Here is a 20117-nt window from a genome sequence, read left to right on the forward strand (position 1 = left end):
AATAATTTAACTGTAGCCATGTCCATGGTCCCTGAGACCAAGGTCTATGATGTACCCACATTTAAAGGTTTAGGACAGGGGTCCCTCATAGACCACATATTATTAACTGCAGACCTTATAAATTGGGCCTTGAGATTTACCATTCACACGAGTATCTACAGTGATCATAACCCCTTAACTATCAACCTGGGTGGGGCCTTATTTGAACAGCGAATGACCCGCGAAGATCGGGGAACGTTGAGCTGCATAAATGGTAAACGCCGATTAAAGTGGTCAATGGTTAACCAAGTAAACTTGTACAATGAAATAAATAAGTCATGTGAAGAGGAACTGGTAACCTGTATATCATATATACCTCCTGAGAAAATTTTGTCCAGTTTTGAGGCCATAGTATCAACAATAGGCTCTATGCTAACAGTACCGATTAGGGGTCAAACCAGAAACAATTCTAAATGGTTTGATCATAGCTGCTCTAAGGCAAGCAGAGACCTGAAAAACGCGTTAAAAACTAAACCTAGAGATCATGACCAAATTAAAAATTTGCGCTTGATTTACAAGAAAACACTAGCTGCTAGGAAAAAAGAAATCAAGGCTAGTACTATGGAGTCTCTTCTTGACCCATCAGTACTGGGGAATAGTAACAAATTTTGGGAAATTGTTAACAAACCCTTGTTTGATAACCCTAACGATACAGCCCTTGGCACTAATATCCCAGAGGAGGAGTGGGTTACCCATTTTAGTGCAATTTTTAAGAGTAATGAGCAACGGGCAGAAAATGCTATTTTAACTTCATCTGAGAATTTTCTGTGCTTTTCAGTAAACGAGGTTGAAAGGGGCATCCAAGGACTAACCAGTAATAAGGCCCCAGACCCGGATGGCTTGCCACCGGACCTTTTTAAGTCCAGCATCTCTTTTTGGGCACCCGTCCTCACAGCTGTAGTAAATGCAGCCGTGATCTCGGGGTGCCCAAGGTCGTGGGTGTCATCGACCATAGTCCCTGTATTTAAAAAGGGCGACCGCAGCAGCCCTTTATGCTACAGGCCAATATCTTTAATTAATTCTGTAGCTAAAGTGGTAGGTGGTATAATTCTGAATAGGCTATCCACATGGGCAACTGAAAATAATATTATATCCCCTATACAATATGGCTTCAGACCTGGACATTCGACAATTACACAATGTCTGAACCTGTATTTGATTTTAAGTAAATATACCCTGGCCAAACAAGGAACTGTCTATATGCCATTTATGGACTTATCGTCCGCTTTTGACTGCGTGGACAGAGGTAAACTATGGGTCACCCTGATAAAGATGGGCGTGGAGAAGAATTTAATTAACTTTCTGGCTGATTTGCACTCCGATACAAGGGCCAATGTCCGTTACACCCAAGACCTGAAAGTAACGGGGGAATTTAGAATAAACTGGGGTCTGCGACAGGGGTGCATTTTGGCTCCATTCCTCTTTAACCTGTACATCAATGAATTGGAGGAATACTTGCTAAAAACAGGAGCCGACTACCCCTTTGTGGGCCGCAAGGGGGTCCCTGTGCTGCTTTATGCAGATGATGCTGTCCTTATTTCTAGGACAGCAAATGGTCTCCAGAAACTCTTAAATTCCTTCTTTAACTTTATGGAGTCCCGTGGCCTAAGCATCAATAACTCTAAGTCCTATGTCATGAAAACAGGCCTGGGTTCTCGAAAAACTAATCTATTGTGTATAAATGGGGAAAAATCCCTACCACTAATACTTTTTCATACCTTGGGGTCCTCTTAGATCATAAATTATCCTGGGGCCCGCCGTTATTAAAAAGAAGGGTGAGGTAACACGTGTCAATGCGGCCATACTTGGCTTTGCGAAAAAAATTGGCAATAGCCTGATGGCCGCTTTACTTAAATTATATCAGGCAAAAAGTGTTGCTGCCGCCTGTTATGGAAGCGAGCTCTGGGGTTATTGTAAGATGAAGGACCTAGAGGTCACAGAAAATAACTTTTTGAAGAAAATACTGAGGCTGCCAAGGGGAATTGGAAATTTCTCGGTTCATGAGGAGCTGGGTGTTCCCTATCAAAGTGATAGAATAGCAGTGAACCCTGTATTGTGCTGGTTGAACTGCTGGCTTAACAAAGATATACCCCTCACTCATGACATATTAAAAGAAGCCCTAACATTGGATGGAAGGTTCAAAGTCCCATGGCTGAAGTATATTAATGACTGCTTGACTGCAATTGGCCGGCCTGATTTATTTTTAACCCCAAATTTTATCACCAAATACGATGTTATTTTTGTAAAAAATGCCATGTTGACAACCAGGTATACTGCCAGGGAGGAGGTTGAGTTACAGAAGGACAGTGTTAGGAAACATGTATTACTTAAAACCTGTCTACAAATGGAACCATACTTATCATGGCCTATGACTGGCTATGAACACTACCTGCTAACAAGGTTCCGTTTTGACCTGTTCCATCTCCTACTGGCGGTACCAAGTGGGGCTCATCAGGGTGAGGTGTTGCCAGCTTGCGGCTGCGACGGGAAGTCTCCGCAAGATCTGGCACACTTTTTATTCATTTGTCCTTATTACATAACACCCCGGAGACTATATTTAAAACCCTGCCTCAAAAAACTGAATTTCGCACCGATAAAGCCTGCACTTTATTACCTCCAACTATTGAAATGCGACTGCACTTTATTTGTCTGTAATTTTCTGAAATTAGCAATCACTTTCAGGAAAAGCATGGAGGGATAATTATGCTGTTAATGCCTTGGGCATTTTTTTATCCTTTAATATATCGAAACTATTTATATATTTTACATATTTTTAAAATGTTTATGCGGCCCGCTGCTTTTACCTCTTACATTGTATAAAGAATTTTGTACCTTATAAATGATTTATCCGGACTGCTTTTAACTGTTTGTTGATGAATTGTACTTTTATGATTGTAATGTTTACAATCGAATAAAGATATTTGAAACAGTGGCATCTCCTTCGGAGATAAAAGTATTAAAATTGCGGCTTACGCAGACGATATCCTGATAGTCACTGAGAACCCTGAATCCTCTATAGCCGCACTTATGAACTCAATAGAATCCTACGCTAACCAGTCAGGCTATAAACTGAATCGCGATAAATCTGAGGTAAAACCCCTCAATGTATTCACTAGTAAGGAATCTTTAGGTACATCAGGATTAGTCTGGCAAACCAATCACATTAAATACCTTGGTATAGAGTTTCGAAGTTCCATCTTAGAGACTCTCCAACACAATGAAAAAATTACTCTAGAGAAAATAAAAACTCAACTAGACGGATGGTCGCCCCGATTCATCACTTGGTGGGGCAGACTAGAGACCATCAAGATGATGATTGCACCACTAGTAAATTACATAATTACCATGCTCCCCTTGATGCTATCCCAAGACTTTCATAATAGGTTGGACAAAATGATTAACAATTTCATTTGGAAAGGGAAAAAAGCACGTATCAGCCTGCAAAAATTGAGATTAGATAAACCCATCGGTGGAGTCAATCTCCCAGATTTTAAGAGATATCAAATAGCCTTTCTAGCGAAGCACGGATCCTATTGGCTGTCCCCCCCAGTGGATTATACACCGGTGTGGCTGGACATCGAAAAAGCGCTCCTGGATGGCATTCCTCCCATCTCGATCTTATCAATGAATGCAAATCAACTCCCGTGCTCTAAACCCATATTCACTAACACCAAAATAGCTCTACTAAGAATAGATAAACTGCTAGAATCATCGATAAGGAAATCTAGGTGGGAAGTGATTTGGAAAAATCCCTCAATCACTTACAAAAGTAAACCATTATTCAACCCAACCTGGATTGAGAAAGGAATTATTTTCCCCCACCAACTCTATGACAATGGCTATCCTCTGCCCTTTACAAAAATCCAATCGCTCTTTGGGATAGATAGTTCTGACTTTTACATATTCCTTAACATCAAAACTGCTCTTACAAAAGCGGGATTGACAACCAAACAACCGGCTCTTCCATCATTCCTCTCCTCCTTAAATAAAATTGGCCACCAGGTCTTGAGGCTGTACAAACTCTTGAGCCCACAATCATCCATGCTAAATGCCAAAACAACACAGTTCTGGTCGTCATTCGCCTCCTCCATCTCAGAGCTGGAGTGGTCTTTGGCGTGGAAATCTTGCACGAGCCATAAAATTAGCCCTACATTATCACAAACCAAATTCTGGCTCATGCATAAAGTCTTCTGGACACCGTCCCGCCTATACGCGCACAAACTAAGCCCAGACGCTTTTTGCTGGTACTGCAAGAGAGCTGAAGGAGACCTGGACCACCTCATCCTCCAATGCGACTGCGGCGCAACGTTTTGGGATAGGGTATTTGACTTCATCCGCAAAGTATTTAACATATCACCTGCCAAAGAACTCCACAATCTTGTTTTCGGCTTTACAAAGGAGACCCAAATCCCAGAAACCGACAGGGCCCTCCTTGACCTCCTCCTCATGGCGGCCGTGAAAGTCATTCTAAACAATTGGAAAAACACAAAAAAGGCAAGCTTTGCCTGTTGGCTAAACTGGGTGATTAACCTTCGAGGGGCTGACAACATCTCTCTGCAAAACACACCAGGACGCCCTTCGCATAGGAAACTTTGGAACTCGCTGGATATATATTTCAAAACCCATAAACCTCCGTGATTACTCATTCCCTGTACTACTATGCCGCATCGTGGTGTTCCACCTTACTTCTCGCATCTCTTATCGTATATTTTTTCCTATTACCTCTTACACCTATTATTTGCTCTCTCTCTCCCTTCTCTGCTCTTATTCCTCCTACCTACTTCACTTCCTTCCATTCCCTACTGTATTCTATCATCTCAGGTGCCCGGCCTAGAAAGGCTTCACGGCTGATTGCCACAATACCATAGAGACCGCCTCTAGCACCATGAACATCATTGAGGGACCTATAGCCTCTATATGCGAATACTCACGCTATATCCTCTTTGCATATTATATAATGTCACGTATGTTTATATGTACATTGCTACTTCTGATTTGTATGCTACTAAAACCTGAAATTTCCAATAAAATTTTTTTTTTAAATAAAAAAATTACGAGGTTATGACTTTGCGCATTACAGCCAGTCTTGATACACAGCCACACATGTAGATAATGCAACAGAAGCCGCCATTTTGTGCATTGTGTGGCGCGTTTCTTTGCCTGCAGCGCGCTGTTGAAAACACTGTAAGGGGTCTCACTCAGAGTGTGAGTAAGCCTCTGCCCTCTATATCGATGGTTGCTAAAGTGAACTGGCCGGGTAGTCATGCGATTTTCACAGATTTTCATAGAAGGCCACCATCCCGCCAGCTACGCATTGAATGCGGTCATCAGGGAGCATTACTTGTGTACAGATTGTCCTGCTAGCCTGATATCAGTAGCACGGACCGCAGGAGCGGGGACGCTGGATGTCTTGTGCGAGAAACCGGGTGCGCAGTTAATCCGCCATTTTAAAAGGGCATTTCTTCGCGCCGTTTTCACCCCTTTACTTTAGCCCAAAAACTCTTGTGAGAGAAGTACTTTCATTACTCACGACCTTGGTGCAATTCTTGTCGCTGAGTCTAATTTCCTGAAGCCATCCTCAGTACTGTGCAGGCTCTGCCTCGATCTGTGGTGAAGCGAACCAGGTGCTCCGGGAGGCCTCGTGGGTGCAGCCGGGTCCGGGTTCCGTCCCGCTCTGCAGTCGCCGGCGGTCGGGACGAAAAGGTAGTTTCCTCAGCTTCCCGAGTTCGGATTTGGCTCAGACTTGCAGGGTAGTTAGGTATGATGATCCGACAACCAAATTCCCTCTTAGATCAGGAAATGGGGTCGGAGTGCAGCCCTCTGCATTTAGAAGGTCGTAGCTGCCTGGAGGAGGACAAAATTACGCCGCCATTTCTCCGGCGTCACAAATCTAACCTTCACCCAGCCATTAGAGTTCGACAGGGCACATAGAGTTCCGGGAAGAGTAACAAATGACCAGAAAGGCCCGAGAGCGATAGTATGCAAGCCACTGAGATTTCAGCATGTTGAACAAATACTAACATTTGTCTGCAAATATAACCAAGTACTATGGAAGGGTCACAAAATTTACATTTCACAGGACTTCAGTAAAGAGACTATGGATATCAGGAAAGCTTTTCTTGCACTGAGACCACAACTGAAATCGCTTGGCCATCTGTATGGTTTTAGCCGTCCAGCTAAATTTAAAGTAACAATACAAGGTGTGTCCCATGTGTTTTCTGACCCCCAAAACTAAGACGCCTGCTGTTCAACCAGGGAGATGGCAATATGGAAGTTTCCCCCCCAGAACTGGTAGGCGCAACCGCGTCCGATTACAAGTGAACACTCGATATCGAACTCTGTATAATTCCATCACAACTTGGGTCCTGTTCTCCTTTATCTCATAGTCTAACTCTCTGAGATCTAGGCATAGACCACACTGTCGGCTGTTTCCGCTCTGTGTTGTTCTGTATTCTATGTTGATATGGTTCTAGTCACTACCTGACGTTGCTAACTCACACCGAGGTATTATAATCTTATCCTCTGTACTCCACTTTCCCAAAATTATGGGATATACGAATGCTTTTTGTGATCGCCAGATAAGGATATCAGATGTTGCTGGTCTCTGACATGTTCATGATTCACTTGGTTTATGTCTCATTATGTCTTATTTGGGCAGTTCATTAGTTGTTATTGACGTTGCCTCAACTGCGCAATTACACTCACCATAGAGGCGACTGAAGAGATCACTGTTGTAGTTTATTAAGTCTCATTGCCTACATATATGTGCAGTCATGTTCTGGAATGCATATGCAGCTCTTATGCCAGACAGTTCGAGTAAGCTGCTTGGAGGCGGCCTTGCAGTCGTTCCCGAGTCGCCATGTTCTTCTTCTACATTTGGGGTGGGAGGAGAGGGATGTGGGAGAGGGTGGAGGGAGGATTGAGGGGTGAGGGGGGGGATTGTTTTTGCATATTTTGTTCTGTTTTGTCTTATATTTTCTATTTTACAGTCTACTTTACATCTGAATGAGTTCCTAGAAACCACTTTTGCTCTTACCTACACTGACACACGTTCCTGCGTCTTATTGCGTCCACTGTGCCTATGCTCTATTGTAATAGCTTATAGTGATATAGCTCTAACTGTGTATATGACACATGATGGCCACTACTGTTGACACTCCAATAGGGACAACGACCATAGACACCCTTAAAATACTCTCACTGAATGTGAAGGGATTGAACCAGCCAATTAAACGACAGAAAATATTAGATTACCTCCGTAGACAAAAGGGGGACATAGCTCTGTTACAGGAAACAAAATTAGAGGTGAAACACTTCCATACCCTACGAAACAAGTTCTTTATTTTATCGAAGTGGTGGGCTCTGAGGCAATAGCTAAGAAGAACGGGGTGGTAATGTTGATAGCAAGGAAGGTCAATGTAGAAGTGGTTTCCTCCACTGTAGACACGAAAGGCAGATGGGTTTCGGCAAAATTGATCAAGGATGACACTGAATTTTACATTAAAACTGGATATGCCCCCAACATACACAAACCATCTTTCTGGTCAGAACTCACAAAGCAGATAGACACTATTCCGGACTCAGCGGTCCATATTCTAGCAGGAGATTTCAACCTTCCGTTTGACCCTGCCTTAGATAGGGACTCTAGGTGCACCTTCCACCCAAACAAGGCCCATAAGGAATTCACTAGGCTATGCAGCAGATTTAACATGATAGACACATGGCGTATACAGAACCCAGATGGTAGAGACTATTCATTCTACTCCCCCCCCCACATGATTCATTTTCACAAATCGACTATTTCTTCATAACTAGGAACGCCGTTGCTAGAATAGAAGACACAAACATTGAACTAAGACTCGTCTCTGACCACTCGTGCATCTCACTGACCTTATCAAACATTAAACCGACACTCCGCCAGTCATTATGGCGCCTCAACGATGCCATCCTAAAAGATTAGAAGCACAGGGAGACCATAAAAAGCACCATCAAGGAATATCTAATAATTAATAAAGAGGGTGACACCACTGACTCCATCCGATGGGAAGCCCTGAAGACTACTATAAGAGGGCTCATCATAAAACTAACGTCTGCGATAAATAAAAACCATAACGCCGCCCTATTGAAACTAGAAGAAGACATTTCGAGACTCCAAAATGATTATCTGGAAAATAGATCTGCTGAATCGCTAAATAACTTGACTAACTAATAGTATGCCTATAACAAATTAATAAGTGAAAGAGCAGGAGTCTGGCTGGACAGAAGGAAATGTTTTAAAATCTGCGAGTCGATTAAGGCAGGGAAAGGACTAGCAGCCTACCTTAAATTTAAAATCCAAAAAAAACACAATCAACTCCCTGCTAGATGATAAAGGTATCCCCAATTCTGACCCCATCAAAATTGCGGAATTGTTTAAAGACTTGTATGAGAAGTTATATGCCAAAAATAAAAATGTGAAGAAGGGAAAAGTGGAGGACTATCTCTCTAAATGTGAGTTACCTACACGTACCCTCTCACAACAAGAATCATTAAACGTACCAATATCAGAGACGGAGGTCAGAGGTGCGATCAAGTCACTTAAATGTGGGAAGGCCCCTGGCCCAGACGGGTTCAAGGCAAATTTTTATGAAAGTTTCTCATAAACGCTCACGTCCCCAATTTTGAATATGTTTCATGAGATTAGCGAAACAGGCGAGGTAAAGGGAACATTAGCTGAGGCGGTTATTGCCGTAATACCAAAAGAAGGGAAAGACCCTAAGCTCCCCAAAAACTATAGACCCATCTTGTTAATAAACTTAGACTGTAAGCTCTTGGCTTCAATTTTAGCACAACGCATCCAGAAAGTCCTGCCGTCCTTAATCCATCCCTCACAAGCAGGCTTCCTAAAAAACAGGTTGTCAAGTGATAATACTAGAATCCTAGCCCACGGAATTCGAAAAGGCAAAACTCCTATCCACGGCCACTACTGCGATAACGCTTGACGCGGAAAAAGCATTTGATAAAGTGGATTGGACATATTTGGAAGCAATCCTGCACAAATTTAAGCTGGGTCCTCTCTTTACTAAAATGGTAATGTCACTAAATGCCTGCCCTACTGCAAGAGTGAGAGCCGGTGAAGCGTTCTCCTCGCCTTTTAAACTAGAACAAGGCACTAGACAAGGATGCCCCCTATCTTCGTCTTTATTCCGCTTAGCAATCGAACCCTTCCTGTATCAAATTAGAAACAATGTCAACATCCCGGGAATTCCATTTAATGATTGCATTATAAACCTCACAGCCTATGCTGATGATGTTTTAGTTTTAAGTGAACAGGCTGATAAAGCAATACCTGCCCTGTTGTCCACGATCGAGGAATTCTCTGACGTGTCTGGCTATTCCTTAAATAAGGACAAAACTGAGGCAAAACATCTAAACAATGTGAGTGATAAAAGCATTTTAGGCGACTCAGGACTTACTTGGCAGCCGAAGAGCTTCAAATACTTGGGCCTGGATTTTGAGAAGGATCTAATTATGACATTGAAAATCAACGAAGAACAACTTCTGAAGAAGGTACACAAGCTCTTGGAGGGATGGTCTCCCAAATTCCTATCGTGGTGGGGAAGAGCAGAGACTTTAAAGATGATGGTCACTCCCCTGATTAACTACTTGGCGAGCATGCTCCCTATGACTTTCTCAGAGGATTTTCTGCAAAAAATAGATAAGCTATTTGGTAATTTCCGGTGGAAGGGGAAGAAACCCAGAATATCTATGAAAAAATTACAACTTCCAAAAATAAAAGGCGGCTTAGGCCTACCCAACTTCAGGAACTATAAACCGCTTTTCTGTGCAAGCAAGGGGCTTGTTGGTTTAATGAGGGTTCCTGTTATACACCACTGTGGATTAGTATAGAGAAGTCCATCATAGGCAAAGCTCCTCTCCCAGCGATACTCACCATGGACCTGTCACACCTTACACACTCTAGGTATATTATACTCAACACCAGGAGAGCTCTTCTTAGACTAGACCAAACCCATAACTCTGGCCTGCAGATGAAGAAGACGGCTTCCTCATCCTTATGGCACAACCCACTCGTCAAGATCAATGGTACGTCACCCTTTTGGGAACATTGGTCAGTTAAAGGCATCAACATAGTCTTGGATCTTTACGATGGTCACATGCCAATGCCGTTCTCTACGATCCAGACTAAACATTCCCTCCAACCAATTGACTTTTATGCATTTCTAAAGTTGAAATCAGCCTTATCCACACGCTCGTTCACATTTTCAGACCCCTGGTTAAAATCAGTACTCCTTCGCCTACAGTCCACAGGTCACTTTGTCTCGAAAGTGTTCAAAATGCTCTCATCGGCATTAGGCAAATGACTGAGACGCAACGAACTTAAGTGGGAAGAAGAACTTAACACTATGGACATAGATATTAATTGGGATAAGATCTATGCTTCAGCTCTCACACACAAGGTGTCACCGATCCTTTCGCAAACCAAATACATGCTACTTAATAGAGTATTCTGGACCCCCCAAAAATTATTTAAGCTTAAACTGAGAGACACCCCCACATGTTGGAATTGCTCCCTCGCTGATGGTGATCTACCACACATGCTTTTCCCGTGTCCTTTGCTACACAAATATTGGTCTAACGTCTTTGATTACATTGAACACATCTTTCAGATTAAACCAAAGAGGGAATTTATTTACATAATTTTGGGTGCCATTGATCCGATACTATCAAGTGATCACGATCGCCAACTCCTTGATCTACTACTTACTCTAGCGTGCAAAGTCGTCCTATGCCATTGAAAGTCTGCCTCAAAGGTCTCCTTCGCTATTTGGAAGGAGTGGCTGTCATGTATCAGAGGGATAGATAACTCTGCCCTACAATCTTCCCCATGGCACGTCACAAACAAAAAACTCTGGTCCACTCTTGATGCTTCCTCCTTCTCTTTTGATCCACCGTAGACTGTCAAACACTCATTACACCACTATAGCATTCCTGTCATGTAGCTACCCAGAGGTATGACACCAGTGAGAACGCTACTATTACACTAACCTACTAGCAATGTGTTAGATGATAGGTGACGAGCTCCGTTGTGGTTTCACACGATGTAACATAAGAACGCAATAAATGGAAACACAACATATGTTTATTTCTTGTTTATTGTATCACTGCTTATCATTTTAGTCCGCACCAGCTCGCATTACGGTACTATATGCTGACATTGTCTTACAGAATCCTGTTTATGATCTAAGACCCACTCCTATGCTATGTACTGTTATATAATACCAAGCCGCATGTCAGCACCTTTCTCATGACTGACCGCTTGTCTCTCACGAGCTGTCGAGCTGTGTGGTTCTGGATTTATATCTGTATTCTCTTATTTTTACTTATTAGATTCAGCAATGTAAGAACCATGATTATGTGCATTATTGTATTGTTTTCATTTCTTCTCATTCTTGTCTAATAAAAATGATTTGAACACAAAAAAAAGATAACATTTCAGCACTCTTTTTAGGTCCACAGAGTGTAGAGCTTTCTCAGCTGGAGTGTTCGGACTAGCAAAAAACGTAGGTAGTGTAACTGACTGGTTAATGTGAAAATCGGAGATCACCTTAGGAAGGAATCTCGGATGAGTGCGAAGTACCACTCTATTCGCATGGAAAACTAGAATAAGGTTCTGAAGAACAAAAAGCCTGTATCTCGCTCACCCTGCACGCAGAAGTGATAGCTACTAAGAAGGCCACCTTCCACTGCAGATGTTGAAGGGACGCCTTATGAATGGGTTAGAATGGGGGACCCATCAATTTCGACAAAACCACATTCAACTCCCAAGGTGGAGAAGGAGCCCTCACCGGAGGGTAAACTTTCTTCAGACCCTCCAGAAAATCCTTTACCACTGGCATTTGAAAGAAAGAAACCTGAGTAGTTGACTTTCGATATGCTGTTATTGCTGCCAGATGGACCTTTATAGAAGAATACTGTAAACCTGCTTTGGCCAAAGAAAGTAAGTATGGTAACAGTACCTGTTCTTGACCTCGAATCGGGTCATGACCTTAAGCAACACACCATATGAAAAACCGCTTCCACTTGAAAACATACGACTTTCTTGTAGAAGCTCTCCTCGCCTCTCTCAAAATGTGCATACAGTCCTGCGAGAGGCCTAAGTGCCCATATCGGATGAACTCAGGAGCCATACTGCTAGCTTCAGGGACGGCAGGTTGGGATGGAATAGTCTGCCGTTCTCTCTGGTCAGTAGATCCGAACAACAAGGTAGCCTCCTGTGCGGTACTTTGGACAGATACAGGAGATGCGGGTACCACCATTGGCGTGGCCAATCCGGAGCCACCAGGATCATGTCTGTCTTGGACTTGTACAGTTTCTTGATCACCAAGGGAATGAGTGGAATCGGTGGAAAAGCGTAGAGTAATGTCTCTGACCAGTCTATCCATAGAGCATTCCCCTTGGACCCTAGTTGTGGGTATCTGGACGCGAAGATGCAGCATTTTGCGTTTTCGGCATCCGCAAAGAGATCGATTTCTGGTGTTCCCCAGGCCTGGAAGACATCTTTTATTACTTCATCTTTTAAGACCCAGTCGTGTGCTTCTGCGAAGTGTCTGCTTAGGTCGTCTGCTTGGATGTTGAGGACACCTGGCAGATGGACCGCCGATATGCTCATACCGCGAGCCAGAAGCCACTTCCAGATTGCTTGCGCTTCGAGCGACAGAGGTCTGGATCTTGTTCCGCCCCGCTTGTTCAGATAGTACATTGTTGTTGTATTGTCCGTTTGAACAAGCAGGGAGGATGTCTTGATCGCTGGAAAGAAAGCCTTGATAGCTAGGTGGACAGCTCTGAGTTCCAAAATGTTTATGTGATACAGTCTTTCTTTCTCCGACCAAACTCCTTGAATTTGAAGCGATCCCAGATGAGCCCCCCATCCCTGAAGGGACGCATCCGTCACCAATGATTGTCTGGGCATGTCCTCCTGGAAAGGGACTCCTACTACCAGATGACTCCGCTGCATCCACCATCGAATGGAGATCTTACTGACCAGGGTAGTGACAGTTTGTCCTCCCAACGATTTGAAAACTGGGACCACTGGTCCTCCAGAGACTGCTAGAGGTCTCATGTGCAGCCTGGCGTTTGGAACAAGGAAAATGCATGAAGCCATGGATCCTAGTAGAGACAAGATCTGCCTGGCCGTGGGACGAGGAGTCTTCAGTAGCGTTTGACACTTGAGGAGAATGGAGGATAGTCTCTCCTCCGAAGGATACGCTTTTGCGTCCTTTGAATCCAGAAGTGCGCCCAGATAATGTACTCTCTGTGTTGGATTGAGGATCGACTTCTTGAAGTTTACGTGCAGGCCCAGTCTCCGCAGCTGAAGTATGCAGAACGTGAGATGTTGTTGAAGTAGAACAAGAGATGCACTCTTTAGCAGCCAATCGTCTAGGTATGGACAGACGAAAATGTGCTTCTTCCTCAGAAAAGCCGCTACGACTGCCATGCACTTTGAAAACGTGCGAGGAGCTGACTTTAGTCCGAAGGGCAGGACTGTGAACTGGAAGTGGTTTGTTTGGATGCAAAAACGTAGAAACTTCCGATGCTTTGGGGCGATGGGGATGTGAAAATAAGCATCTTGAAGATCTATGGAACACATCCAGTCTCCTTGATGCAGAAGTGGAATTATTTGATGTAACGCCAACATTCTGAACTTTTCTCACCAAATAAACTGGTTGAGGCGCCTGAGATCTAGTATGGGCCTGAACTCCTTGTTTGTACCTTTCTTTGGAACTAGAAAATATCGGGAGTAAATGCCTTGCCGACGCTGTGTCTTTGGAACCACCTCGACACTTCTTGTCTCAAAAGATGAATACGATGGGTCACAGACTTTTGAGGAGGAATGAAAGGCGGGGGGGACTTGAATCTGATGGCATATCCAATCTTTACAATATTCAGAACCCATTTGTCTATTGTGATGTTTGTCCACTCTTCCAGGCAAAAACTAACACTTCCCCCCACCGGAGTGGGTAACGGGCTCAGGGGAAGCAAAAGCTCACTGTTTTTGTTGCTGCTGCTTGTTTCCAGATGCAGACTGCCTGTAAATGCCACCTCTTCCTCGACCAGGACGACGCTGGGAGAACTGAGATCTACTATGATTCTGCTGAGACGACCATTGAGGGGTTTGAACCCTCTGCTGGTTCTGTCTCCTGTCGTACGGACGGTATTTTTTCTTAAAATCCTTACTTTTCTCAAGACCAGCAGCTCTCACTGTATCAAGTTCTGTTTTCATACGTGACATCTCATCATCAGCATGAGATCCGAAGAGTTATTTTCCGTTAAAAGGAAGATTAAGAATTCGGTGTTGTGCCTCAGGCTTAAGACCCGTGAGCCTCAATGAAGCGGAGCGCCTAGCGCAGAGTCCTTGCACGTAACCATGCGTAGACAAGTCCGAAGCATCAGCAGATGCACTAATTACCTGGTTAGCTACTAGCCCATCTTCATGTAAGATCTCCAGAAAATTGTGTTTGTCTTCTTTTGGAAGCTTCTCTGCGAAACGAGACATGGAGTCCCATAGTGCACGGTCATAGCGACCCAGCAACGCTGAGGTGCTGGCGACTTTCATGTAGGAAGCAGAGGTGGCACACATTCTCTTTCCTACTCAGTCCATAGCCTTACTGTCTTTATTCGGCGGCACAGAAGATGACGCCGCTCCTGTTTGATTCTTACGTGCTGCTGAGACAATTACAGAATCCAGTTTTGGCTCAGCCCTCAGAAAGAACGGATCATTGTCCGTGCTTTATATTTCTTAGCGATCCGAGAAGGAACCGCTCCCAATGCTGCTGGAGTTAAGAACTTGAGTTCCGCTGGCTCCAACAGACCTGGCACCAGAGGAAGTAAGGGCCTTGACGTTAGCTTTTGGTGCAAAGTCTCGAAAATGACCATTGTCTTGGTGGTAGAGGCCGGCATTTCGATATTAAGTTTAGCTGCTCCACCACAGAGAACCTCATTAAATGTAACCAAGTCATCAATCGGTGAAATCCTACTAGGAGGAATTGATGACAGTATCGGCGAATAGCCCCCTTTCGAATTTGTAGACCTTGTAGAAGATCTAGTATCGCGCCTTTTCGAAGAATGGCGACGTGATGATCTAGGCGAAGGTGAAGACCGCCTCCTCACTGATGGAGACTTTCTCGGAGGAGTACGCTCACGTCTTCTTGGAAGTGCACCGACTGTCTTTGAGGAGATCTCGATCTTGAAGCAGGTCTTGCAGACACAGGAGATCTGGAATTAGACCTTGGAAGATTTCTTTTCCTTATCTTCCAGTCTCTAATCTCCTCCAGCCAACGCGGCGAGATATTAGTTGCCGGCTGAACAGGTGAAGGTGCCCTCGAGGGCTCTGGAGAGACTTTCACAATCTGTAGTTCAGAGGAGGAAGAGGAACTCCCAGAAGACACAGTATGAGCCGTAGACCGGTCTTTAGACACCGTCCTAGGCTTCTTAGGTGCAGGAGACGCCGACGACGACCTCCTCGACGACGATCTCCTCAACGGCGATCTCCTCGTCTGCGTTGATTTCCTCGGCGGCGATTTCCTCGGCGTCGATTCCCTCTGCGCCGATTCCCTCGGCGTCGATTTCCTCAGCATCGATTCCCTCAGCGGCGATTTCCTCGGCGGCAATTTCCTTGGCGGCGTTCTACTCTGCGTCGATTCCCTCGACGGCGATGGATTTCTTAACGGCGTGTGCCTCGACGCCACCTGGCTTGGGCTCTTCGACGTCGAAACCTCTGCTGGCCGGTTCGACGTCGATGTCATGGCACCTCTCGACGGCGAACATGACTTATGTTCCGAGCCTAGCGGGGGCGACCGTCGACGTCGATGAGATGACGTCGAGTCCCGCCCTCTTGCAGTCGTAGGCGAGCCGGACCTGGATCGTCTACGCTCATGTCTCTTCTCACCTTGCTTCGACGGATTGATCTTCTTCGACGGCAAAGGATGCCTCGACGTCGACGTTCGCCGTGATGGTGATTTCGATGCCGATTTTGAACACAGAGGTACCTTAGAAGAAGATCTGTCCCTCGACGCAGTAGGGGACCGATGTTTTATCTTCTTCCCTTTGTCTTTGCACTCTTTGTGCGAAGAAGGCCTCTTGGAATGAACATCTTTTTTTCCACTCACAGTTTCTCCTCTGTCATACCGGGACTGAAGCCTGCTCTTCTCCCTCTCCTTGAGAGTTCTGTTGGACAACTTGCTGCAGTGGTAGCAGAGTTCTGACTTGTGAGAAGATGGTAAACAAGCTACACAGACCGAATGAGGGTATGACTTGGCCATTTTTTTACCACATGCACTTAACAAACAAGGCCGGCATTATGACTGGAAAAATAGTCAAAAACCAGGAAAAAATTGTTGAATTAGTCAAACAATGAAAATTAGAGAAATACCAGAATAAAGTGATAAAATATCACAAACTGGCGAGCTCAATGTTCCAGGATCCTCACAGAAGGAGCCGGAAAAAAGAACTGACCAAACTGTCACCTGTGGTGCATGATGGGAGCCTGGAGGCTCATGGAGGTCTTAAAGGCACGGCGCCAAGCTTTTCAGTTGTTACTATGCAGCCTATCTAGGCTAAAGCTGCCTCTATGATCCTGCCTGTTTTTACCTTTGAAAATAATGGTTGTGTGTTTCAAAGAAACCCAGGGCAGTGTTTCTTCTTTACATTATCATATAATGTATTATATATGTCTTTATTTAGCAAATGTAAAAGTGTTACATGCAATAATGGCAGTGTTTTTAGCCTAGTATGGTGTATTTCAGGCTGTATATTTATGTGTATATGCATTATCTATATATATATGTTTTTTTATGTGTATTTATATATATATGTAGATATATGCATATTATTGGCTATTGCTCCGGGGTCCCGCACGTGGGCGGGACTATTCAGTGCTTATGACTATTGATGAGTATCCCCTGGAAGAGAAAAAAGAGGTTTTGGAGCAAGTGGTGAGTAGGACTTTGCTTGGTAGGGGTTGCTAAAAGTGATTGCTACGGGAAATGGAGTCCAGGTTCTGTTACCTGAAATACAAGGATTCTATAAAAGTTGAACAATTGCACATCAGAAGACATCTTTGTAGGTGCTTAGGGATAATGAGCTGACTCAACAAATGAAAAGACTGGCAAGGTTTTCTGTAAAGACAGCCACGCAGGTAAAGTTACAGCTTAAAGGAATGTTAAGTAATATGATTTGGGCTCATTGTAACAAACTGAATGGTGTAACTCATGTTTTTATTTTTGTGTGTCTGAAGGGGAATTTTACATTCTCAAAGCTCAACCCTTTGTGGTTGAAAAGTGAATCAAGGGCACTACCACCAATGCTTGTTTTTGTTCATTAATGCTAGCTTCTTCTAACCACTGGTGCCAGCTTCATAAACACAACACAGAAAACTATGACATATTAGACTTTTAGGGGTACAGCTTTGATCCCAAATGTGCTTACAGCACTTACAGGTACATGCATCAAAGGATTTTGCGATCGCAAACGGTGCGAATTGCAAAAATCGGCCGTTTGCGATTGCAAAATCCTCTTTTGGAATGCATGAAGGTTCAAGGCCCTCGCAATGAAAGAATTCGCAAATATTTGCGAATTTTCAAATTGCGATTGCATTTAAGGAATCGCATTTTGCGATTCCTTAAATGCAATGCAAGAAACATTTAAAAATTGCGATTTCGCAATTAAGGGGAGCAAATTACCATGAGGTTGGACCTCATGCTAATTTGCGAAAAATCTTAAAAATGCAATTTTTTGCATTTTTCTAACTGTCATATTGTGCACACACATGCCCTTAGGGCATGTGTGTGCACAACATATGTGCATAGATTGATTTCAGGGGTGCAACAGGGTGTCCTTTGGACACCCCTGCACCCTTGAAATCGCAATCTCAATTTGCGATTAGCTAATTGCGATTCGCAAATTGAGATTGTCTTCCCAATCATTCCTATGGGCCTTTTGGCCCATAGGAATCAATGGGAAGGGATTCCTTAATTGCGATTCGCAAAGTGTGAATCACAATTAAGGAATTATAAGGAATCGCTAAATAAATTGCGATTTTTTAATGCATTGCCGTTTGCGATTCCTTAATTGCGATTCCTTAATTTTCGCAATTAAGGAATCGCAAACGGCCGCAATGATGCATGTACCTGTCAGTGAGTGAGCTGATATACTCCAAGAGCATGCTGGGAATAGTATTCTGAGGAGGAGGGTCAATATATCAAAATAATGTTATAGAGGCATGGTTGGGTCTTTGCACTATACACACCCACTTCTAGGGCATGGTGCAACAAGCCCCATCATCTCAGGAACAGGGAAAGATGCCCTGTCTATTATGACCTGCATCACTGAGGGGGTGTGGGGAGGAGGGGTGTGCTTTGGGACAATAAGGGGCTACTATTGCATTACCAATCACTAGAGAAACATACCCTTGTTTACCAGAGAGGGAAAAAACAGAGTTTCCCTTTAACATGTTACAGAAATGAAGGTCACCTTACCTGGTGGAGGAGTGGCTGTGAAATATGCCTCCATCACTGAAAAATTAAAAAATATATACATGTTATAGCAACTTATACAAGCAATTGCAAAAGCAAAGACTATAACTAAAATATAATTGTGCAGGTGTTTTATCATCCCTTAAACCAAGAAGAAGAAATCAGTTACCAACCCTGTAATTGTAGTTATCCAGTATTGGAACGGTCATAGATTCACATGCTTGAATCATCTCTTGTCGTCGAGACTGGAGTCTCCCGGTACCTTTAGAATGCAGTGTTATGATAGGTATAGATTAGAAAAGGCCTAGGCTCATTAGTTTAGTAACTTATCATAGTCATTCTTAAAAAAGAGACCAAACTTAGGTTTTAACCAACCAGGATGTATCACCCTCTAGAACACTCCTGTGAAAAGCTTCAGTCTCTCAGAATCTAGAGCACTAGTGAACAATATACAGATCCACTGAGAGAAAGAGAAAGAGAAGCTTCCCAGGGGAGGAGGGTGTGTTGCATGTGAATTTATTAAAGATTTCAATAATGGAGAACTACAGTTACAGATAAGTACCTAATTTCTTGCTCAAGTATTGAAACTTTCATAGATTCACATGCGTGAATCAGATTAAACAGCAGTTGAAGAGCACATTTTGTAGATTATTCAATATATAGCGCATACAAGAAATTCATTTGCATATATGTATGTATGAACTAGAACATGTTCACAAAGAAAATAGCAGTATATAAGCAAAGAATATATACATACATATTAGGCCTAGGCAGTAAATTCCGTTCCGCTCGCGGAATCTGGGTAATTTTGCGTTCCGCCGAGAAAGTGGAATTGACAAATATTCCGCGATCCGCGGCTTCGCAAAATTTTTTGCTTGTACGCGCTTTCAAAATGCGTGTTTGCAAGATATTTCTCCCCTAGCACGCAAACAGCATTTGCGAACAGGAAAAAAGCATCGCAAACAGGCGGAACAAACAATTCCACGTGTTCGCTGTACTTTTGCCTGCTCGCGGGGATTTCCACTATATTGCGGAGCTTTGCGTAGCGTGACTATGCAAATTCCGCCCATGCCTAATATACACACACACACACATATATACACACATATATGTGTCTGTGTGTGTGTGTACATTGAAAAAACAAAGTTTAAAGAGACGGTATAGTTAGGTTTAAGTTTCAGTCACAGAAAGGCAGTGAAATTCAGCAGTTATAATTAGCTGAGCTAACTATAACTCACTCTGTATGGATGATTCAGTGGGTGGTGACTATCTGTTTAAGTAAGCAATTAGGTGTCTCAGTGAATGTATGGGCGAGTGACTAGATTGTCTGAATATCTGTATCCGTCGTTCAGTTGGTGTCTAAGTGGCTTTATGGGATGGTGAGTGGGTATGAGAATGGCTGTATGGGTGATCCATTGGTTGTCCAAGTACCTGTATGGGTGTATGAATGTATGTGTCAGTGGGTGAAGGTGTGTGTGACAGCCTGTGTGGATGAAAGAGTGGGTGAGTCAGTGGCTATATGGGTTAATGAGTCCATCTGTGAGGCAT

At 43.6% G+C, this 20117-nt stretch overlaps 1 protein-coding gene across 1 annotated transcript in view; it reads right to left on the reverse strand.

Annotated features, from left to right (window-relative positions):
• LOC147703657 (uncharacterized) overlaps nt 1-20117 on the reverse strand; it is a 742215-nt gene that overhangs the window by 464796 nt on the left and 257302 nt on the right. The window contains exon 5 of the mRNA XM_086929538.1: nt 18573-18608. Coding sequence (XP_086785664.1) covers nt 18573-18608 — 36 coding nt within the window. The remainder of the gene's footprint in view (nt 1-18572; nt 18609-20117) is intronic.

The sequence above is a fragment of the Lissotriton vulgaris genome, chromosome 7, assembly GCF_964263255.1.
Source record: "Lissotriton vulgaris chromosome 7, aLisVul1.2, whole genome shotgun sequence".
NCBI classification, from domain to species: Eukaryota; Metazoa; Chordata; class Amphibia; order Caudata; family Salamandridae; genus Lissotriton; species Lissotriton vulgaris.